The sequence below is a fragment of the Atractosteus spatula genome, chromosome 3 (assembly GCF_055471065.1).
Source record: "Atractosteus spatula isolate fAtrSpa1 chromosome 3, fAtrSpa1.hap1, whole genome shotgun sequence".
Classification (NCBI taxonomy): Eukaryota; Metazoa; Chordata; class Actinopteri; order Semionotiformes; family Lepisosteidae; genus Atractosteus; species Atractosteus spatula.
The window spans coordinates 53,673,968-53,698,742 of NC_142708.1; the positions used below are offsets into that span (position 1 = coordinate 53,673,968).

Sequence of the window (24,775 nt, forward strand, 5' to 3'; positions counted from 1 at the left end):
CAACCCTTTCCATATCCTAGAAATTAAATATATCCACATGCATTTAAAAAAAAATTCCCCTTTCACACCACCATCAAGTATTAAACATCATTTGCTGTTTTTACCCATTAGAGAGAAAATACAAAAAAATGTAAATCTGAGATAGTAGGGGCACTTGTTTAGCATTCACGTTCAGTTCTACAGTCTGGGCTGTCATTTGCTGATGGTCCACAACTGGCCAAAGGTTCAACATTTTTTAGCCAGTGGTGTAAAAATCTTTATGGATATAAGCATTTGCAGAATTATCAAACCAGACATACATCCTGCACAAAATAAAAAGTTTAGAACCGTTTTACTGTGGTTTTGACATGTGCAAGACTTTTCATAGAAGAATACCTTCAAAAGAAGAATTGAACAACTGGACGAGGTGTTAGCTGGGCCAACAGGGGGTACTCACCCTGCGGTCCATGTGGGTCCTAATGCCCCAGTACAGTGACGGGGACGCTATACTGTAAACAGGTGCCGTCCTTCAGATGAGACGTAAAACCGAGGTCCTGACTCTCTGTGGTAATTAAAAATCCCAGGGAGTTTCTCAAAAAGAGTAGGGGTATAACCCCGGCATCCTGGCCAAATTTCCCATTGGCCCTTACCAATCACGGCCTCCTAATAATCCCCATCTACGAACTGCCTTCATCACTCTGTTAATAGCCCTAATAGCTGATGTGTGATGAGCGTTCTGGCACACTATGGCTGCCATCACATCATCCAGGTGGATGCTGCACATTGGTGGAGGGGAGTCCCCATTACCTGTGCTTTGAGTGGAGTGTCCAGAAAAGTGCTATATAGGTGTAGGCAATTATTAATTATTATTAATTATTTACCTTTCAGTGATTATGCTTGGGTTTATTGTCACAATGCCTGTCTTGTACCCAACATCCACTGCATATTTCTCCGAGATTGGTGGTATGTTGCACCTTTGAAAGAAAAGATAGAGAAACCATTCTTATTTGAACTGAACACCTATCACATGAACCCAGTAATGGTAAGGTAATGTAGAAAATGTGAACCTGACATATTGTTGTGAAAAAGACTTCCTTGCCTATCACAGCCATTTGAATCATCCCAAACTGAGGTCATGAGGTCATGGCTCAGAGTGGCCAGTTAATTCCTTCTTCCCATTAATTCCTTCTTCTCATTAAAATACTATTGTGATTTAATGGTAATACTGTAACTGGCTGCAGTTCATTACAAAGAAACCTATATTAGACATACCTGTATGGTTTCTCCTTTCATGAGTAAGAATCAATAAAAAAGAATAAGATGCAATTCGCATGAAACCCATTCCCGTTAAATATGCATTTATTACAGATGTTACACTTATTATTATTATTATTATTATTATTATTTTATCATTATTTATTATTATATTACTATTACTTATCTGTGTTGAATTCATTCTGTTTCTCCCTCTTGGATATCATGTGTAATTAAATACAGCAAAATAATATTTTACTCAGATAAGGCTTTGATCTTAAGAATAGCAATTATAATTAATTTAAATTACCTAAAGACAAAGTCTGCTGAATCAATCTCTTTCCCACACTTGCTGTTCTTTATGATTCCCCCATTACCAATTACTGCACATCGCTTGAACTGGGATCTTGTGTATGGCATATCCTATAGGGGAAAAATGAAAAAAGAACAGCTTTACTTCTATAGTTTTAAAATTTCATGCACAGCCCACTCCAATGACAGTGTAGAGTAGCAGTAAGAGTTCTCGGTTTCTGCCTGCGAGGTTATGGACTCATATCTGGGATAGAGACTCTGTTGCTGCACCACTACACTGAACATATTCCTCCAGAAAACACAGCTATACTGAACAATGAAAAGCTCATAAGCTGCACCAGAGTTATCTAAAAAACTCACATCCATACTATAAAGTGGTGCTGATTTTATTTTACTTAAATACACTAAACAAATAAAACTATGAAGCTGTAGGAGCCACTTACTGTATTTATTAAAGCACTGGAATTCATTTCCATCATATGTAAATCCATTCATCCATATTTTCAACCTCCAACGAAATAGGATCAAATAATGTGCCTTGGTTTTTAGTTCTGAGTTGCTATTTCTGTCAGAAAGAGTTGTCTGCATTGTGTTGACTTGGGGCTCCACAGATGATTCAGCATGGCTTAACTACTGTACTACTGTATGTGGCACATAGAATGGCTTGGATTTCCATTATCATTTAGTGGGCTTCAGCACTTTAGACTTAACCTTTTACAAGATGAACCGCATTGATGCCCTTGACAATTGGGCATTTTTTCTGCTATTTACCAAAGTATGTATAGAGTTTGACATACTGTAAATGGGCAAAGACATGCTTTGGTATAAGCAGTCTAGCAATGTTTCAATCTTACATACAAGTTCAGTTCAGAAGTTAATATAGATTACTGCTGTTCTGGACAGTGAAGAGGAATGCATATCAAAGAAATCAAGAGTATTGCATGCAGTACCAGTAAAGATTTGCTGTTCCTTAAAAATCTGAGAAAATCTAAGACGAATCAGCCTAGATTCAATGATCTTGGATTAGATCAGAAGTAATGAAATTGCACACCAGCCAATGAAGTGCCAGCAAATGTTTCATTAATGTCAGAAGCCACTCATTCCTGGGTAAAATGCCAGTATAACTCCAACAGTACACAGTAATACTCCACAATAAAGTACACCATAATTAAGCATGCTTTTAATATCTATTAATATCTAATAATATGTCCTCAACATACAGATAGGTATGAAGGTAAAAAAAAAACATTTTAAATTGGAGTAAACTCATATTGTTATACTTATGAATAAATCAATGTTTTTTTACCAGTCTTGAAGGGCTTATTTCCTTTGAGTTGAATGGACTTCCAAGCTTCTGATTTACGTCTACCTACTGTCTCATTAAACAAAAGCAATGAATACTTCAGACATTGCACTAACAAACAAAAAGAGCTGGTCATGCAAGCCTAGGTGACGGATTGCATATCAAATGACAGTAGTCTGTTTTACTGGTTCTAATAAAAATAAAACTTGCACTTATGTGATGCTTTTAACACAAAAAAAGGTTTCTGGGTTTAGTATTTTTGTGTAGGGAGGCCACTTACGTTTGGAAACATTTTGAATATCTCTGAGCTGATGTGTAAGATTCCGCTGGTGTCCACCTCGTACCGAAGCTTGGTTCCTGAGGGAGTGTTTCGCTTGGTAGTAAACAGAAAGGAAGGAGCATTGCAGCAACGAGACAGGGAAGTCCTGCAAAGGAAAAAGAAACCAAAACTAATAGAGCAAGGACCATTTCAAATGACTATGCCGTAACACTGATCAGTGATTAGATTAGCAATCAGTGTCATTGAAAGTCTACTATAATGATGACTATTAATCCACCCACTTTCTAACTGCTTTATCCAATAAAGGGTAGAGGAGGAGACTCGGCCTCAATGCAGGATACACCCTGGACAGAACGCCAGTCCATTGTAGGGCATAGACATAAACAAGCACACACTCGCAGCAGGGCCAATTTTACCCAGAAGCCAAAGAAACTACCAGTATGTTTTTTGACTGTGGGAGGAAACCAAACTAAACACGAGGAGAACTTAAAAATGCCACTCAGGCAGCACCCCAGGAAGTGAACCCAGTGCTGCGAGGCAGCAATGCTGACCACCGCTCCACCATGTCCCCCTAATGATGAATATGTACAATATAATTTTAATAGTTTAATAATTAGTACAGTTTCTGCACGCACAAATTGAAGTTTAGCTGTTCATACTTGCCTGCAGTTAGACTTGCAGACAGGACATGTCAGGCGTGAGAATTTATAGTAACTTCAGAATTATCATTGAGCAGTCAAGGTCATAGTAGCACAGTTCCATCCAAAAGCACATTTGTTGTGTACACATACTGTAAAAAAACTCTATTACAGGAAATATTTAAAAAAACTAGCAATTAGGTACCAGATCCATCTTGAGTGCATCTGTGATAGAGAGATAAATCTTCATCTGGTACCACTGGTATGGCATCAGAAACATTGCAAACATTAAACATAGAAATTAAAAACAGATTAGCTGAAGAAGATTAGAGAAGAAGGTCATACAGAAGAGAAAACAGACCCTGTGTACTGACTGTTGAAATATTTTGGTCAGCCACTGGGTGAGAGTGATATCAAACGACAACGTGGAGGAGCAACAGTCCAAGTTGAATGCGAGATCCAGAAAATAATGGTAAAGGAACACAGATCATACTGTTCAAATAAATAGCAGGAAACACAAGTTTTTTTTATAAATTCCAATGTAATGAAATGTCTGATTGACATTTTCCAGAAATGGGGGCTATAGTTCATCAGAATTTCCAAAACCTTGTTCATTCATGACATATTACTAAATAATTACATAGACTGTTCGTTTAAATCCATTTTTTTATATCTGAGTTTAATAACCATACTGGCCTACAGCATTATAATGGGTCTTTGCCTCTTTATGAAAAGCTGTATAAAAAAGAAAGCTCACAAAAAGAGTTAAATAAGAGTTAAAGAGTTAACCTACTCAAAACCCACCAGTAACAGCTCAAGCAGAACACCATCTAAACTAAGACATCTCTGCTTCTGTATAAATCAAGCAGCTGCTCTTATCTCTTTCATAGTTACAGTATATGACCAACTCAAAGCTCAGCTGACGCAATAACAGTTAATGTGTCCTTGGCATAGACCATGACTGTACCAAAAACAGATGTATAGCAGTATAATAGAAATGTCTTGGCAAACCTAAATTAACTGTACAGGTTTATTATTTGTATTTCCCTTGATCCACTCAAACAGAAGCCAAATAGCTTGGTTTCAGTCTTAATGAAAATAGCCTACTTGGGCATTCAGCATGTCTATAGTAGAAATGTGTTGTCCAGTGGGATATAGGAATTCTGGACTAATACTGGTAACAATTTTAAATTCACGTTTCATATTAGCCAGCTCTTTACTAATTTGGAAGTTATATTTTGTGATTTATATTTTTTGTAAATACAGTATTGCAGTTTCAAACCAAACAATCCTCTTGTGTTTTTTGTCCACATTAGAAATACAGTACAATCAGCATATGAGCTCATTACAAAACATTTAGTAACCCCACATAATGAATTAAGAGTCATTTCAGGATTATTGCTAATCTCAAAATAATCTTCCAAAATCTCTCAGAGGTGCTTTAAAAAGTCTTCATTCTGACATAAGAAAAAAGTTAAAAAGTCAAAAGTAAAATAACTCATAATCTAAGGGTTTTATTATCAATTAAGATGGCACAATGTCACAGTGATCAGCAAAATCAAGCCTAAAAAAAGAACCGACATTGACCCCATAGCCAGTAAGGACAGTAATTATAGCCAACAATAAACCAATCTGATTTCCTATTTGCAAAGTGATTACTGTATTAGGCAAGCTAATGAGTCTGTTGCTCAGAGATACTTACTTAAAAACATTGGCCTCTGTTTTGTTAAGCTCCCATTTACACACCTGTAGACTCCTCCATCTATCAAACAGCTCAGATGTCTTCACCCTGATTGATAAAGGAATGATGCAATAGTCAGTAGATTTTGTTACAAATGAATGTACAGTAATTCATTCACAGTGGTTAGTTACACCAGAATCTGTTGGATTGTTTATCCCCAAGAGAAAGAGTGGAAACCAAACAGGACAGAGGAGAATTAATGCATTAAGATAAGAATTGTCTGATGACTGAGAGGAGAGTTTACCTGGTAATCAAATTAAATAAATTTTACTTTAATATTGTTTGATAATCTCTGCTACAATTCTAAGTTTTAACAACTTCTATACTTAAAGATAAATCACACATATTTTTCTTGATGTAAATATCTGCTTTATATATATGTAGGAAAGCATGATGTATTAGTGTGTATGTATTGAAAGTTTTTACTTTGGTAAAACATATTGACAATTTTAATTCAATGTCATTTAGTCTGCAGGCGAATTTGGTAAATACTCACATAGAAAGGACCTTCACATTAATGATCTCCTGCCTGAGCTCCCTGCACGTTGTGGAGTTAAAATCATAAGGGCCTTCGTAAAACTCAAAGTACCTGCACAAAAAAAGAACATGAAATGCCCAACTTTTAAGATATTAAAAAAAAATTGAAATACTTAACCACGGTTCTCTTAATGATTCCAAACATGAGCCTGATGAAGATATTTCGATTTTTCATTTCTAATACTACAGCAGATTATTTTCTACATTGATTCTCAACACTTCCATTTTTTTATTTTAGCAGTTTGGCCAATACTACAAATGCAACACCAAGTAAATTCAAGATTCAAAACATTAGACAGAATAAAGTTAAATTCAGTCGGAAACAGAGGGAATTTTCCATTTTATACCCTCTTTACAACCTCGGTTTGTAGTAACTGATTATTTGTCAACTCATCTTTTAATGCTATAGCAGCTTTGTTCCATATGGGGCAAATATGGACCTGTGATGTACTCCCTGGTATATCCACTTATTTTAGCCTTTCATCGTCTAACTCACTGTGAGCTCCACACTGCCTTATGGGAGATATACTGGAGCAGTGATAACAGAAGCAGCGAGTTTTCAACTTACCTTACTGTATGTTTTCAAGAGAGTGGCAAGACCTGGGAAAGTGTGTTAAAATTTCAAGGAAACCTTGGTCAAATTGAGGAAAGCCCTCTCCTTGGAAAATCCTAGCCACAGCTAATGGCAAGGTCCAGGCATAAACAGGTGACAATTGGACCACAAAGTTCAGAATGTGCTCCATCTCTTTACTAGTTGATCCACTCAGGGATACACATTTCATCTTTCTTAAAGACGTTTCTGCACAGACTAACAAAGTTACAGGAGACATTGAACTATGCAAACAGTCTGCTCCAAAGTGGCAGAGATGTTGTAAATGATGACTGAAGAGTGTTACTCACTTCAATCTGTAAAATAACTAGCACGTCAGTTTCACAAATTCATGGAAGATGATGATGACTGTGAAAAGATCTGGGGATACAATAAATGCCTTTGAACCCAGGATGATGCAAATAGTCTTGGATGAAGCTTGTTATGTGTGGGTGAACATAATTGCATGGAAACATTATGGAATTATGAGGTTGAGGTTTGTGTTACAATACAAATGTGTATATGTATTTATATAATGTTATGAAGTAAGATTATAATTGACAGCTCTCACTGTGCAATGGTGCAACACCACTACAAAAACAGTGTCATTCCTTTCCAGAGTTCTGATCAAAGATTTTGAGCTTCTCTTGTATGCACATACAGTATGTTATATGAGACACAGAATGTGAAACACCTCCATTTACCAGTATCTAGGAGACTGTTGTAAACATTGATGAGCAAACATTCATGCAGCAAAGCTATGATGAGTTTTTAAACAAGAGGGTGCTTTATGTCTGTAATCAGGTTGCTGGATCTTCCTGATGCCCAACGGTGCTAGCAGCCAAAGAGGTTGACGTGCAGCTTAATACCTGAACCAGTCACACACTTGTCATTGAATTGATACACATGGATAACAGTGCATGGATTTGTTCATGAATACTTCCTATCAGGTGGCAGCATTGCTTTAGTATTGTTACGATGGATGGGATAAATGCCCTTGCAAATTCTTGTTGCAACATTCAGCTTTCTTCGATTGAAATGTGGGATGGTTGTGATTGAAAATGGTTGTATATTTTATAACATTTGCATAACACCTTTCCATGTGGAGACTCAAAAGAACATCACATTTGTTATGGAACATTTCATACTAAAGTACAAACAGGTGACATAGGGCCGACTGTTTTCTTCAGGCATATCACATACTCTAACATGTTAACTGCTTAGCATTGTCCAATAGGGATAAAGACATGCTAAGTCCCTAAAGTATTTCAGAAGCACACTTTACATGTACTGTATATACAAAGCTATTATAATGTCACCTAGTATTTTAAAATCAAATTATTTCATTAATAAAAGAGACAGTTTTACTCAAACAGGCAAACATAGTTTTCATATTGTATACTGCATATATTTTACACTGTAGGCTGTGCCCACTTGCCCAGTTCTGTTTTACAGCAACCAAAACTGACATTCTTGTTCCTGAACAATGAATGGCACAGAAAGTAATGCAAAGATTTGACAAACATATTTCTCTTGCTTTTTTGCTGTAGCTGTAACGAACAGTTCTTTCCGGACCCTATGCGGACGACACAGTCCGACGGAGTGGGGGAAACACTAGGGAAATGTCATGCAGGAAAACGGGGCTGAAGACAGGGGGGCGTGTCCAAGGTGCGCTGGTGCACGGGGGAGGCGTGGCGTGGCCGAGGCGAACAATCCCAAAGAGTAATCCATAGAGTATCCAAAACATGAAGGTAAGTCCAAAACCAGGAGATCCATCAGAGGAAGGAATTAAAAACCACGAAGGCCGGGTCGGAACCGGCGGACGGGGAACAGGAACGGGAACAGAGGTTAAAACCTTAACGGGACCAGGCGCTTCCAGGTCCCGGACTCGCACGATATGGAAATCAGTTGCGGAGCCCGGATGAGCGTCAGCGCCTGGCTTTTAAGGTGGGCTGGGAATAGGGAACAGGTGCAGAGAATAAAGTCTTAGAGAAAGGGCTGGAGCACCCTTAAGGAGGGGGGACTATAATCGTGACAGTAGCTATATGATTTTCAGATTCAAGTGTCTCTTGAATAAATTACGAAACACGTGTCTTTCTATTATTAAGTTATACAACTTCAAAAGAATGCACCCCCTTGCCCATAAATTTATCCTAAAAAGATAATCCATTTAATTTGCCTTAAAAAGTCATCTGGTAACCCATAAGTCATTAATTGTACATCTTGTGCTTAATTTAAATCTAATTAAAGTAAAAAAGGAATGTATCATGTCTCCCTTTAATATTAAATCAGGTAATAGTATGTCTTCTGAAAAACAAGTAAAGTTCTGTGGATACCAGACATTTTCCCTTACTGCTGTGAGAGATGCTTACACTATGTCAAATAAAAAAATAGCCTTTTCCCTAGACACAAAATGTACATATTAAAACATATTAAAATCTTAATCTGAAATCTCAAATGAATGATTGCATGTAAAGTATAAATTTACACTGTCAGAACATCATTTTACTGTTCAAGAAGGACTCATTGTGTTTAATGCCTCACTGCATGTTTCACTGCATTGCATTTTTTTTCCCTGGCTCAGCTCCTCTCACATGTGTGCTGAGGAAGCCTCATTTCTCCGTCCATCCATTTTTTGACCGTTTCATCCAATTCAGGATTGCGGGGGAGCCAGAGCAAGCAATGGCAAGCAATGCGTTCACAAGTCCATCACAGGACAGACACAAACACAGACAGGTATACATTGGCACCCCAGGGCCAAGTTTCCCAAAAGCCAATTAACCTACCAGTATGTCTTTGGACTGCGGGAGGAAACCAGACCACCCAGAGAAAGCCAACAAGAACACAGGAAGAACATACTGTACAAACTCCACACAGACAGCACCCCAGGTCTGGAATTGAATCCAGGGCCTCAACACTACAGGGCAGCAATGCTAACCACTGCGCCACCATGATACCCGGGAATCCCCCTTTATATCGTGTCATTTTCCTCAAAACTTATACTGAGTTTTTCGTAGAAAATAGTGACAAAATTACTGGCATTCCCATTGTAAATACGCAAAGTATTTCGGAATAGGTGTTTTTCTCTAGTAATGATTCCATGTGCTCGTATCTAAGAAATAATAGCAGTTCAAACCTACAACATTTCTTTTTAAAAGTAAAAATGACACATGAATGAAAAAACAGCATGAAAATGAATAGCTGTGTAACCATATAAATTTTATGTGAGTGCTGCAATATTTAAATGGGTTTGTAATGGATAATAGTATTGATCCTTTCTGGCCATAGAAAATGTCTGGCTCACTGACATACTCTGTGTGAAGGGTTGCAATGCAGATGTACTGAACAATGTGATGGTTTCAGAGGAGATAAAGAAGCACTGATATTAAGCTTCAGATGTACATTCTGGGGATTAAATTTCAGGGTTATTGCCACTTCACCCCATCAGAATTGAAGGCAGTGGGTCTTTTCTGTTGAACTATATGCAAAGGTAAAGAGTTCTGTCTAGAATAAAAATAACTATTTCTACATAGAACATGGGTCTCTAAATTTGCAATGATTGTAGGTCTTAAACACAAACAGCCTAAATATATTTTAGAATGGAACAACTACCTCCCATTTGTTAGCATTCAAATGTTGGACATCATAATATTACAAAAACTGATCTTAGTAATGAAAGATTCAAACTTAGAAATGTTAATGCTTTTTCTTTTAAAAGCTTGTACCTCTGAATAACAACAGTATGTAAAATTTATTGAATCAAGTTTCCTTTTAGAAATGTAGTACAAATGATGTAAAAAAGTCTAGCTAGTCCATTAAATTGCGTCTCTTACAATAGCACAGACACATTGTTGATGTGATTTACTGAGTTTAATTACAGTATCTATTGGGCAAAGTTCACTGTACATACAAATTTATTTTCATGTGTAATTATGTCATTTGTAACTATGCTTACATAATAAATACACAACCCTGTTGCTATAGAGAAAGGAAATCTTAAACACCTAAACATATATTAATACAGGTAATAAGAACTTTAATATTTATTCTGTTATTCATTTTGAGAGGATTCTGAGAGGATCTTTGTGCTGGCCCTTGTTTATTGGAAAGGAACACTGTATCAAATGCTGCACATACTATTATTTATGTTGATACTACTTATTTTTCATAACACATACTGTGTATAAATGTGTATTTTATATTTACTTCTACTCCGATAGAACTGTCTAGATTCCCGATTTTATCAGAGTAGCTGTTTATGAAGCACAATGTTCTAGGACTAAGTCGAGATACTGTAACTACAGTATACGGTATATTGCTCCTGCAAATAACGAAGTGGTGGCTCTGTGGTTGCCGGTTCAAATCTCATGGCCAGCAGAGGAATCCTACTCTGTTGGACCCCTGATCAAGGAACTTAACCCCAGCTGCCATATAAATGGCTGACCCTGCACTCTGACCCCAAAAAGCTTCTCTCTCCCTGTCTGTGTGCCTGTGTGTTAATGGAGAGCAAGCTGGGGTATGCGAAAAGACAAATTCCTAATGCAAGAAATTGTATATGGCTAATAAAGTGATCTTATCTTATAAGGATCCCCTAAGGAAACAATAAAAATTACACCTGGTCTGCCCAGCTTTCCAAAGTCTGTGTAATTAATACAACAGTGCTTATACACACAGCTTCTTCTCCCTATTGATATGATGTACCTAGTGAGTTGTAAGACTGAAGAATGTTTCCTGGAACATTTGAATGTAAGTGAACATGGTGAACTGCAGTTTTATAGTAGACATTCTCTTTCTAGTTATTAGAAATTCAAAATACAGTATACAGACCATTACTGCTCTAGGAGCAACCTATTGCTCTGTCACATCAAACAATTGTCATTGCACATGGGTAATTAGCTGGAGGAAGGCTAGGCAGGCAAATGTCAATAGCAACGATCAGGCCTATAGCCCTGGATCCACAAGTTGTCCAAGGTCTGTCTGCAGAACCTGAAGGTGTGTGGAGATGACAATGCCACTAGATGAACTGTTCCACAGGGCCTGTTCCACAGAGCAGAGCCTATCACAATGAGCACATTGAGCAGAATAGCTTCAAGGAAAGGGAAAGGGGTACTCTGTAGGTTTGTTGGATTGCTTTGTTTGGATGTCTGAATAGGTCAGCTTATCGAAAAGGAAGACAGTGTGTTTATGGGTAGTCAGTATGTACTCCAACTCCCCAAAGTGGATCCGGTGAGATAAAAGCAAGGGCCATGAACGTATTGACCGTGTAAAGGTCGGTAGTGCAGTCTTCAAAACTGACCATGTCCTAGGAAGAGTATTCAAGATCCCACTCTGGTACTTCTGTAGCAGTGGCCCCTGACTGAGACAACAAAATCGCAAGTTCCCTATCGGAAAGCCAGTCCAATGTACAGTAAATACTTGCATTTGGTTTCTTTCTATCATTTCAGTTGGATGTTCCTTTAAAATGACATATAATTTTAAGATCTCTTTATCTCCAGCTTTCACAGGCTAAGAAAGGGCAACAGTCAAAACCTCAATAAATTATTACCATTCTACTGAATGGGTGTCCATGCTCTGTGAGATCAAATTTGCAAAGCATGAAATTCACAGCTTTGAAATTCCATCTTTCTTCACAAGTGCTTGCTATCCTAACACAAAATGCAAAACTGTATGTTTATTAAGTCCAGTTTAGATAGGCATTTTCATCTTTTTCTTAATCTTTCTCCATCCCCCACTTTCAGGAAGAATACAATTAACTGCAAAAGTAAATGAACGCTCAATTGCTTAGATGATTCCCAGGTGCATAAGTTTAACCTGCTTTGTACAGAAAAGCAATATGAGGTGAGCTTTAAATGCAGGAATGAATGGCAGTGAGAGACAGAAAGATGAATTCATATAGAAAAAATATTTTTTTAGTTTTTTTAGTTCTTCAAAAAATAAAGAACAAATTAAGAAGGGAATCAGGGGCTTTAATAATAAGATAATAAATGTTACTTTATTATCTCACTATATTATATTCTCACTTTACAGTGAGAAAATATACAGTATAGTGCAACTACCTCTAACAACAGGGTAACAGAACAGATTCAGAAATTCTCCCTGATATAAAGCATAAAAACTTCTTAATTTGAAAAGTATCACAATGGACTAATGTTGTGCCAAAGACTGCATGCTTGCCTTTGTATATTTGTTGTTGGGGTTTGTTTTGTACATTGAGAGCTCAGTGTGGAGAGTTAGTACAAAAACTCTGGTTTTTCTCTCTATTATTAAATGTGAGCACTCCAGCTCTCTTAAGACAGTGATACTTCTTTGGCTGGTTAAGGTGATATGTGGTTTCAGTATCCTCTGTATCTGTTGTAAGGGGGATAGAAGTCAGTGGAGTGTGTAGTGCTATTGCTACAAATAAAATATCTAAGCCTTGTGCTGAGAAACCAGGACTTGCAATGACAACAATGTTATTTTAATTATTCTGTGGACATTTGTCTTCCAACTGGAATAATTTGTGAACACTAATCTTGATGCTCATTGAACTGCTTGCTAAGCTGATATTCTAATCATAAATATATGACATTGAGTATTATGCAATTGAATTTAACTTTTGATACTCTAAAAGGGAAAGGGGAGGAGTGGAAGAACTTCAATAACACATGCAAGGTGCCCATAGCTCTTCTCTCTCTCAATCACTCTCTTTTTCAAAAGTACAGTCATTTAATTTGGAAAGGTACCTTTTTTTTCCATTTCTGGCAGGCTTCTGTGCTCCTTCATCCGTGAAATTAATGGTCCCGGTCCAATTTGTCGATTCGTCTCCATTGTGCCGGCTAAACTGTAGCCCACTAATAAGAAAATGAGTCAGTTGGTATTTGATTTATTTACGTTTATGTTTTTAAAAAACCCCATACATACAGTGATTCATTTTTTTTAAATGTAAAGATTTCTTCTCCATCTTATTTGACGTTTAAATTTTTTTTAAACGTATTTTCAGATATGAAGGTGAGAGCTTTTAAAAACACATTTAAAAAACGGAAAAGCTATCCGTATTTCTATCGCGCAATACATTTGTGTCAACCCAAACAAAATGACAGCAGAAACTGCTGCACAATCGTTGGCAATTCAAATAGTTACAAATAACAAAAATCATAAATTGGAGGGTTTTTGGATGTATTTTCAAACAATTTATGGCAGCACTGAAGCTCCCTTGGGAATGATGGGAAATCTGAGTGAAGACAGAAGGACAGACTGACCAGAAAAGAGAAAGATCAAGAGAATCAGAGATGAGATGGACTTCATGTACCAGAGCATGTGTGACTCAAAATACAAACAGGACATGGACAACACAGGCACCATAGCTGAAATTATTGTTCTATGTAATACATCTGGGATTTTAAAATAGAAGGCTATGACTGTATTTAGAGATGATGCTCTGCTGCTTTAGTAATTAACTCATCAATATTTTGGTTTTTTGAATTCTTACAATTCTGGGATCCACAATCAAGCACTGCAAAGAGATTGCATACAGCATGTCTGCATACTTCTACTTTATGGACTTTTGCTCAACAAGTCTCCAAACAAAAATTCATGACATTACTCAACCTGAGTAAAAACAATGTTTTAATTTTGAGATGCTTTGTAGGAATGTGATATGTGTCTGGGCCATGGTCACAAGGGGAAAAAAAAGGATTTCTGGTAAGAGAAAAAAATGGCAGATGTCTGTTACAATTATGAATTGAATACGATCAAATCCAATATGTAAAGATTTATATAAGTACATAAAGATTCGTATTGTTCCACAACGCATGATTACCTATGATATATTTTCATTAATTTCATCTTGTTTAGCTCATTTTTTACTTTTATCTTGAAATGACATTGCTGGTTCTTCCAAAGACAATGACAAGTTACAACCTACAGTATACATCATGATGACCTTATACACTGTAGGTTTCAGAGTTATTATTTAGAGAGTGCTGTAATGATGATAAAAAATACTATGTAAAGACTAAAGAAAATGGCTTTTAGATGACGCAAAGGTTTTTTTCTGTACCTTCTCTGATAGTGAATTTGCTGATGACATTTATTGCCAGTAATGTACTACATATCTTCACCTAACATCTTAATGCATTTGGTCCATCTGCAGTTCAAATTTAATTAGAAATGTACATTTATCCATAGATTCCTCAAACCATTATGTCAATAGGCAGAAACAGCCTGGTATAATTTGAAATTTCACATTAAGCAATTTCTGAAACATTTTCGTATAATTTAGGATGCAATTTTCTAAATCACCAACAACTGATCTTTAAACAACTGAGTTAAATTAAGTAGAACAGTTGTATTTCTTGAGTGCTATTTTGTTAAAGAAAAAAGCACTTACAGTATGCTGTCAACAAATCAACATGGTTTAAATGAATTATTAACAGGCTTGCTTTTCGTACATTATGTTACAACTGCAGAGAGAATGCAAAATGCTTCAGAAACAGTAGTAAAGAAAATATGCTGTCCTGGAACAGGTAAAGGTTTATTCTATGCTGAAAAGAAAACAAAATTTCAGCTTTGGAGCCGTCTTCAGGTGTCTTCAAAAGACACACCCAAAATGTTGTGTTTTTTTTCTTTTCCTTTCAGTGTGGAATAAATCCTTACTTGTTCCTTTGCAGCCTACACATGCTGATGCAGCTACCTACTTGAATATACTCTTCTATTGTCAACCTTAATAAAATACATTACTGTAATTCCAGAATTTAAATATTGCACATTTTAAAAGTATCTATAAAATACCTAAGAATCTGAAAGAGTAAACTTAGATGTGTCAATGCTTTTTGGAAGTCTAAATATAGGTTGTATACTGTATGTAAAGGAACAGGTAGAGGGTTATTCCATGCTGAAAGGAAAAGAAACACATTTTGGCTGTGGAGCCTTTAAAAAATGTTGTTTCTTTTCCTTTGAACGTGGAATAAACCTTTATCTGTTACTTTACAGCCTATGCAGGCTGATTCAGCTACTGTACCTATGCAAAATACTTGAATATGCACTGTTTTACTTTTTACTGTACTGTTTTACATTACTGCTGTTACTTGTTTAAAGAGCTTACCTTTATGTCTGTTTAAATAAGTTATATAGAACCTACCTTTTCTTAAAGCATGAAACTTAAACAAATGACTTCTAAAATTTAAGAATAAATGAGAAGAAATGTATACAGTATGTATTTCAGGCAGTAAAGCTCAGTTGAGCTCATTATTAACTAATTTATTGGTCACCTACAACCCATCTTAAACTACACCAGATGCAAAGGGAGTTTATAGTGCAATGGTCAATCTGACTGAAATGAAGACACTGATATGGTCTGAGTACAGTTTTTCTTGTTTTTAAGTTATATGAAATGGCTTCAGATTTGGGTAGTGAGCTATGGCAAGTTACATATTGTTTTTCACCTTTGGGAGAGTTCAGAGACAACAAAATGGACACTCTTCGACAGAGCATCGCATGCCTACACGTGTTCCATAGTATCATCTGATTGTATCATTACATTAATCCATCCAATGCAGTACAAGACAGTTTTACATTTTAATATTTAGATGGGTTGGAAGTCACAAGTAAGGACATTTTTTAAAGATCATCTACAGTTTTTATGTGTCTCATCAATATCATGACTCTGCAGTATGGAGTTATGAGAGAGCTTTGCGTTTGACATTTCAGAGATGTCAGATCTCATAGGCATGGTAATTTTAGGACAGATCATATATACTAAATTCCTATACTGTATGTGATTAAAAGGAATAGTTCTCGGTTCTGGTCCTGGGTGACCACTCCGTCTGCTGTTTTTTGGTCCTACTGGGCTCTTAGTCATCAGTGCTAACGGATGCATGTAATTAAACTGCTGGCTTATTTACACTTTTCTTCTGCACTCAGTCCTTAGCTTTCAAAAATACCCTAGTTAAAGTACTATATTACTTCCAACAACTTAAGCAAAGAGAGATTAATGCTGTATCCCCTCAACTTACTAATTAAAAATGTGTTCCATTATTTCTGACTAAATACCTCATAGCAGGTAATCAATTTATGATTAACAGAAGATGAAAATGTATCAAACTTTTCCACTGTGACTTTTTTCTCTTTCTGCTGTCCACTTGGTTACATTACAGCTAAATTAAGTTCTGGGTTCTGAAATTACTTGGTAGCTGAAATGTGACAGATTGGACAGCAGAAGATGAAACAGACACTCACAGTTGGAGTGTTTGATCTCATCATCTTCACCGGGAAAGATTCTCAATTTTTCAATAGTATGGACTTTTCATAATTTTTTCAGAATTAAAAAAATGAAAAATAACTATAGGTATATAATAAATGAATTGCTTATCCTTCTAAATATCTATAGATAATACATTGCTTTTGACTCTAATATAAACCATTTTAAGAAAAATACGTTTTTGAGACAGACATAAATGCCAAAAGGTATGTTGGCAACTCGCTTATTGATTTGTACCTTGCTACTGAAGGAATGTTATAAATGTTATAAAAGCTAACAAACTGCTTGTCTTTTTGCTTCCTAACTGCTTATAAACCTAGCAAGAGGAAACATACAGTACCAGGGGGCATCTATACTGTAGGTCAGTGGAAAAGTACAGCTCATGTCTTAAATGTAGTAAAAAGGGAAGTCGAATGTCTTGTTTTGCGAATGTAAGCAATGATGAAAGTCTTAACAAGGAGTTGTTTTCCGCTACCCAAGCTTGACTAAAAAACGAATGGTTCGTTTTAGGGATTAGGTAATCTATGTTAAAGCTGGTCTGTTACTGTGTATAAAAAGCGCTGAGTAACGTCTTTCAGAGAGATTATCTTTTGCAAGCTGATCTCCCATATGCATACGAATAAACAGCTCTTCTTTCACCATACGAATAAACAGCTCTTCTTTCACCAACACCCAGACTCTGACATTTTAATGTTTCTTCAGTACTATGGTAAATTTTGATTATTCTAACATTTTCCAACAGACATATTTTATAATAATAAACAACAATTAAGCATTCAATAGACAGATCTTTTTTATTTCAATATAGAACATAAAATGAGCATATTTGCCTCTCTCTCCTCAACCTGTATTGGTTAAATATTGCATATATTGATAATTGTTAATATTTATTTTCTATGAGCAATAATTTTATCATATATGAATAAAACACTGTTTATAATATTTTATTTATAAGAGCAAAGTTGTTTTTCAAAATGTTTCCAAATTTGTTGTCATACAGCATGTTGTTCACTGAACCAGGGTCACAAAATAACAATTTCTAATGAACACAATTTTGAAAACCTTCACAGCTCATCTCCTTAAGACATGGATTGAAACCTGTTACACTTCTTTAAACTTTATCAAAGATGTCTTCACCCCTTTTGTAATCAGAAGACTGCTATTTGATGTTTTAGAATGTTTGTTGGTCTAACTAAGAAACTATACCACTTCAACATAATCCCTCTTGACTTTAATTCTTCGCTACTGTATGTACTATGGAACCAGACATTTCATTTGCCTTTGGTATTGCTCCTACATTTTGTACAGAAGCTCAAAACACCATTCAGTATTGTCCCAGCTATATAGCAGTTTGTGTCTATCCTGTATATATATATTTCACAGTCAATCCTAGTCATCTGTATGATGAAGGACAATAGTCCCAGAACTGACCACTGTGCTACTCACCCTCCTAACCCTTTTTTCTCCATTTAAATAGTTTTAATGTCACCCTGAACATTTTTAATCTAAAAACAATTTGAGGTTGGGAAACAGAAATTTGCTTTGCATATTTCACCTGTAGCAGTTCTGTAAAACATTCTCTTTTCTGCAAGTATCTAGTAGAATCGTTTACTATTTAGGATTTTTCCATACAAATAATTTTGTTGATATTATCTACAGTATGTTATTGACTATGAAAAGTAAAAACTAGCATGATGAAACAAAAAAGGATACCTTAACTGATGTTAAGAATAAGTTGAATGTTTTAGTACATTCTATTTTTGTCACTGCAGGTATAAATATAATAATTAGGGGTTATTCGGTCAGCAAGCATGGTAAGTTATAACTAAGCTGAATGCACTTTCAACATTTTAATTGAACCTTTTAAGAACTAACCTATTGGATGATCTTAATCAATTTCTAAAACGTTTTGTACCTGACATTTTATGGTAATATGAACTACATGTTTTTGTTGTTTTGTATTTTTCCAAATTAAACTGAATGATGGTTAATATGCCAATCACTCCACACTGCAGAAACTACACTTTAATTTGAACAAATCATTTTTCAAATCTGGAACACTTCAACATCCAGGCAATCCAGGAGCTGGGAGTTCATGCTGACCTTACCAAATTACCACCTATAGAGGATTTTAATTCATGGTTAACGTGTTTATTGCAAACACATAGATATCATTAGAAGTTATTTGTCCAGAGGAAAGGACAGATTTCTGTATGGTTAGAGTATATTTTGCATTATAATGCACTGAAAGTACAACAGATTTCATTTTTAACAATACAACAAAAACTAACAAATATGTATTCTGAAGCTCATACATATGCAGAAGTAAGATGAATACTAATCTTTCTACATCTCAAATTTCTTAAACATCCATTCATCCATTTTCTAACAATTTCTTTAATTCAGGGGGGGCTGGAGCCCATCCCAGCATGCAACAGGCACAAGGCAGGATACACTCTGGATGGGCCAACATGCACACACTCACTCCTTGGGCCAATTTTCCCAGAAGCAAATTAGCCTAGCAGCTTATCAACAAAGGGAGAACATACAAAGTCTGCACAGATAGCACCCCCAGATTTAGAATTGAACCCAGGGCCCCAGTGCTGCTAGCCAGCAATTCTAAACAGTGTGCCACCATGCCACCATTTCATAAACATGTTAAATAATAATATTAGTGGCATAATGAGAAAGCAGTTCTATGGTGGTCAAAGTCATTTTTTCAGTCATGATTCATGCTTCAAATGTACCTTGAACATATAGTTTTAGATAATACAATCTAATGGTAGACTAGACTAGACTACTCTAATGGCAGAGAAGATTGATAAGAGAACACAGAAAACATGCCTACACATGATTTCTCTATACTAGCCAAAACTGTGTAGGCCACAAGACTGACCTGACTTAGCTTTCAATCAGTCTGTTTTTTTTTCAGACACATACAGTCTTATAACATAAGCAATACATTCTCACTACTCAAACAATAACACAAAAGCATATATAGTACCTACAGGGTCCTTCATTTCCTACAACAAACCCTGAAAATAACATGGATTATATTGTGAAGAGCAATATAGTGAAAATGTGTTTATTATGTGCAGGGCAATGTAGTGGAAATGTACATCTCATTTTGTGATATCAGTGACATCTTTATGAATGCAACACTCATTGCTGAGCTCTGACTTACTCAAAAGCATTGCGAAAGGTATGAAAATGTTTCTGTAAAGAAAAAAGAGACCTACTACAAGAGAGAAAGACAGAGACACAGAGACAGACACAGATAACAATTGTAATGCAGCTGCCAAAAAAATAAAATTATCTGTAATTTCAAATGATTCTTGGCATTTGTTCTTGTTCAATGAGATAAAATTTTAAAACATGATACAGCACTTAAGTACATATAATAAACAGCAAACTGTCTTTCTTCTTGAATGGTTCTTTTAATTTAAACACTTTCATACATACAGTAATATGAATAGACCTGCAGGTTGTTAAGAGCCAGAGAAGCCAATTCTTCTAAGCAGTGCAATATTCTTCCCTGTTGTACCACTTAACAAACTGAGTCAAGGTCGTAGAAATCACAGTTGCCGCCTAACCCCCCTGGGAGAATATTAGATTTACAGAGAAATCTAAAATTAAGCAAGCACTTAAGAATTATACAGTACATGTGAGAAACAGATTATAGTTTTCATTCTCATATAAACATTCCAAGGTATCTCACTATTCAAAGACCTACAGTTCATTATCTCACACCTGCATCTCATTGACTGAATTTGTGACATTGGCAGTGATGTGTTCAGTTCCTTACTAAACATCGACTTGTACATCAAAGAGAAGTTATTGAGATGCCCTTGTCAGCTTTCTGTGGAAAATGATACAGTATATACACCTTTGCTTCCAATATATAACTGGCTGTTTAAGTGGGGCTCTGTAGTGCCATCACCTCTTATAGAGGAGACAAAATGAGTAGAAAAGCCTGCATAACATGTTCTAAGCAAAAGCTTCCTAATTGGCTCAAACAAACATATCTTGCTTGGTGGCTTAATGTGGCAAATGATTTGTTCATTTGTAAATTAATTTGAAGCTGCATTTTCCTTCTTAAACATACAATTGCACACACTGTGCACCATTTCAAAGGGCTAAGTATCTCAAAATGGAATGAAGCCCAGTAAATATTATACTGAGAAATGCATCCCAGAAACACAGATTGATTCCCTTCCTACATTGTTAGAGTCACCAATTAAATTAATACTGTACTATCGGGGCCTTTTTGAAAGAGAAAAAACACTATGCAGTATAACCTTTATTTAATGAAGATCTCAAGCTGTTCTTTGACACACACTTTTAAAATACAGTATAATGACAACACACATACTCTAAGAGATATCTTCAACATATTTTTTCCTACAAAGCAAGCCTACAAGGAGCTTACGAGAATCAATAAGATATCCACTCAACATTAAAACTGTGAAAGACAAATACTATAACCTACAGTTGTCTGAGAGAACACTCTCTTATTAGCATCTGTGACAATGGAAACAGTTAATATGAAAACAAGGCAATTAATTGTTCTGTAAACAAAGTCAAATTTCTATCAGATTATCATCCCACAAACCACAAAAAATACTTTTTATACTGTGAACAGAATATTCACTAGTCTAATGGATGGTAAATCACTATAAACATTCATGACCATTGTCTTACAGAATGAGGTCCTGTGCAGAAAGCAGTCAATGAGGATGACTCCACAATTTCAAAAGAAAAAACTTGAGCCTATTACCACAAACCTACCGGAAAAAAGTAACACCTTCATAATAAATTGTCTCCTTTATATTTAGAAATCCCTTCTGAAATGATGTAATTTGAAGCATTAACTCTGCAGCTCCTGTACAGTAGATCAAAGCCCAAAAGGAATTAGAAATTGTGTCCTTGAGAGACTTGTGGTAAAATAAATGTGCTGATTGTTAGTGTTAAAGTTCAGGATAGAAACCTGAGTAGTGTCAATGCCAGGAATGGTCAACCCTATTCCTGGAAAGCCAGAAACCCACAATCTAGCCAGCTTTATACTGTAGGTTAGTCTAACTTTAAATCTTCAATTTCCATATACTGTACTTGGAACACTTTTATTTTAACCACTTAACCAGGTGATTTGTTAGGTAGTTTAGAGATGTAATCACACTATAATGATCACAATGATTAGGTTTGACTTACTAGAACCAATGTATTTACAAAACATCCATTTGTTCCAAGTCCTTACAAATGTGTTATAAGATTGACACGTTACCCCTGCTAGATAGTGCCTATAGATCTAGTGTTGACCAACCCTGACCTACGGTATGTCTTACTTTTCTAACCTTTCTCCCACCATCCAAAGTATGTTGAAGAATTGCAGGACTCTTTTTTAACTGAACCTTTTAGTTACCAAATGAGCAAGTTTTAATCATCTGAAAAAAGGAGGAAGAATGCCTAAATGTTTTCATAATAACAATTTTCAATAAAAAATTTAATTACAATGAGACAAATAGCCGGCACTCATATTTATATGAAAAGTATAAAAAGAACCCATGGCTAGGACTATAAGACTGACATTTCTTCTTTTCAATCTATCATATGACATGGAAGGCAGTAACAGCATAGTACATAATGTTGTGTGAATCACAAAATATTTACAGAAATGTTCCTGTATTATTAAAACTCCCTAGCCAATTTTTAAATAACAATGAAAGAAAATTACCAACATTCCAAGGGCTCAGTGTATCAATGCTTCATTTATAAATACGTGCTACTGTTCAAGCGATTTAAAATACCACAAATAACAAAAATAAAATAATCATTGAAAATAAACCAGAGGAAATTAACCTCTGCTCAGATGATACAAATTAGGGTGTCCAAACGGAAAATAATCAGTTATAGACATGCTTTTCCGCTTTCTTTCAAGGAATACCTTGGTAAATTCCTCGATGCATAAACCATCTTTACTATACACCATATGAGCCAAATGGCACACATGTGTCACTGATTACAAGTAGAATTCAAGAATAGGATTTTTATTTTTAACTCCTTTTTATTTTTTTAACTCGACTGCTGATGTTTCTAACTTAAATTAATACAAAACCCAAAGTCGAAAATATTTTTCTTTTACTTATGGCTACCGAATCTTAAATGAAATTACATAAACTGTAATCGCACACTGTATTTTTAAAAAAAAATCAAAGAAATCAGTCAAAGGAATAAGCGCTATTATAGATCACAGGAGATCATATCCTGTGTAAACCTATATACTTTCTAATTAGTATCCTATTTTCTACAAGAATTTTTTATACCACATATATTTATTTGAATAATAGTAAATGTGTTTAACCAATTATATGTTCAAAGACGGATTTAAACCAATCCATGTAAAACAAATGTATAAATATGTTTATTATTATCTAACCTTAATACTGTGCATGTTTAAGTATACACTGATACACATTGTAATTTGAAAAGGCACCACCTTAATTCTCCCCCCAAAATAAAGTTTAATATCGTTTCGGGATGTCTTTTTTCGCGTCATTTCGATCAAACCTGGCTAACTTTTAAAAAGGATAGGCTCAACGTACCTCTTTAAGTAGTTTTTCCCATAAATGATCTGTTGTAATAAAGTAACCAGTCCAAATGCACAAATAAAAATAAAACAAAGCGATCTGTTTCCTAGCAAATCTCTCCCGGAAGGGTCCGAGTATCCCATTGTTTCCTCTGGAATCCAGTGATTTAAGATAACAACCATAAAATAAGCGTCTATTTCGGAGGACCCAAACGCGACACAATCAGACTTGGTCACTCATATTTGCCCAGTGTAGCGTTCAGGATGGCATTACCTTAACTTCACTATACTGTACGTCAACAGCAAATGTGCTTACTGGCCACAATAAGCAATTATTGCTGTTTTCTATGTATATCTTCCGAAGCGCTCGTAGTGAGACCAAAAAAATCCGTACCCATTGAGACAGCAAACCAAAGAAATTGAAATCTCGTTACATTAGGTTCTCAAATTGTAAAGCCCCACTCATCTTGTACACTGTCAAATGATGTCTGGTAGGTAGGCAAATGCAAAGGAGAACCTCGGCTCGATCACTGCATTACAGCTTCTCCCAGCAATCTGCGAGAGGAACGCAGCCAGTTCCAATTTTGTTCAGTGATCCAAACAGACGGTATTGGCTTCCAGACGTGACTGGGATTCACTATTGCGAGTCAAAGAAGACCGTGTGGGTTGCGTCTAATAAGCAAGCGCCTTTTTACCGCATTTCATTGTATATTTACACGAACATAACTATTAGCTCTCTGTAGTAAGATAGTAATGACGATAGGTTTGGATAGCATGAGTGTTTTTGAAGACCGCACAGTTCATTTAGCCTGCTCCTCAAGTCATCGGTGAAAACAAGGTCACAATTGCATCCCTTCAAGGACAGCTGGTAGCTCCGCCTGCATACTGATTTACTGCACACAATACATACAGTATATACTGTACTGTATATAGGCAACAATGAGTAATCGCTATTCTTTTCAATGTATTGATTTTTGATTTTGTTAAATAATATTTTTTTCGGATGAAATTACAAAAGCTAAAAACAAATTACCATGTGAAATATGAAATATTTAACAATTTCTTACGAAAACAAAGATTATAACGTTGCCCTTTTTTATAAGTGAGAAAGGTGTGACAACAGAATCAGGAATAGATGCCCTACAAACTCAGGAAGACAGTCAAGATATTCCCAAAAACCTTGAACCAAAAAAGGCTTTGGCAATATACAACAGCTTTTTAAAGCATCGATGTCACATCTCATTATTCCCAATTCACAGTGTTATTGAGTTCAATAAGTATTCTATTTTCAGACTAAAGTACTTTGTCCAATCTCCAGGGGT

The 24,775-nt window shown here is 35.7% G+C and overlaps 1 protein-coding gene across 1 annotated transcript in view; it reads right to left on the minus strand.

Annotated features, from left to right (window-relative positions):
- st8sia5 (ST8 alpha-N-acetyl-neuraminide alpha-2,8-sialyltransferase 5) overlaps positions 1 to 24,229 on the minus strand; it is a 36,759-nt gene extending 12,530 nt beyond the window's left edge. The window contains exons 1-7 of the mRNA XM_088911717.1: positions 23,470 to 24,229; positions 13,356 to 13,463; positions 6,004 to 6,096; positions 5,469 to 5,555; positions 3,129 to 3,273; positions 1,544 to 1,656; positions 861 to 953 (exon numbers count right to left, since the gene is read on the minus strand). Of these exons, the coding sequence (XP_088767843.1) occupies positions 861 to 953; positions 1,544 to 1,656; positions 3,129 to 3,273; positions 5,469 to 5,555; positions 6,004 to 6,096; positions 13,356 to 13,463; positions 23,470 to 23,636 (806 nt within the window). The 5' untranslated portion in view covers positions 23,637 to 24,229. The remainder of the gene's footprint in view (positions 1 to 860; positions 954 to 1,543; positions 1,657 to 3,128; positions 3,274 to 5,468; positions 5,556 to 6,003; positions 6,097 to 13,355; positions 13,464 to 23,469) is intronic.
- Between the last annotated feature and the right edge of the window lie 546 nt (positions 24,230 to 24,775).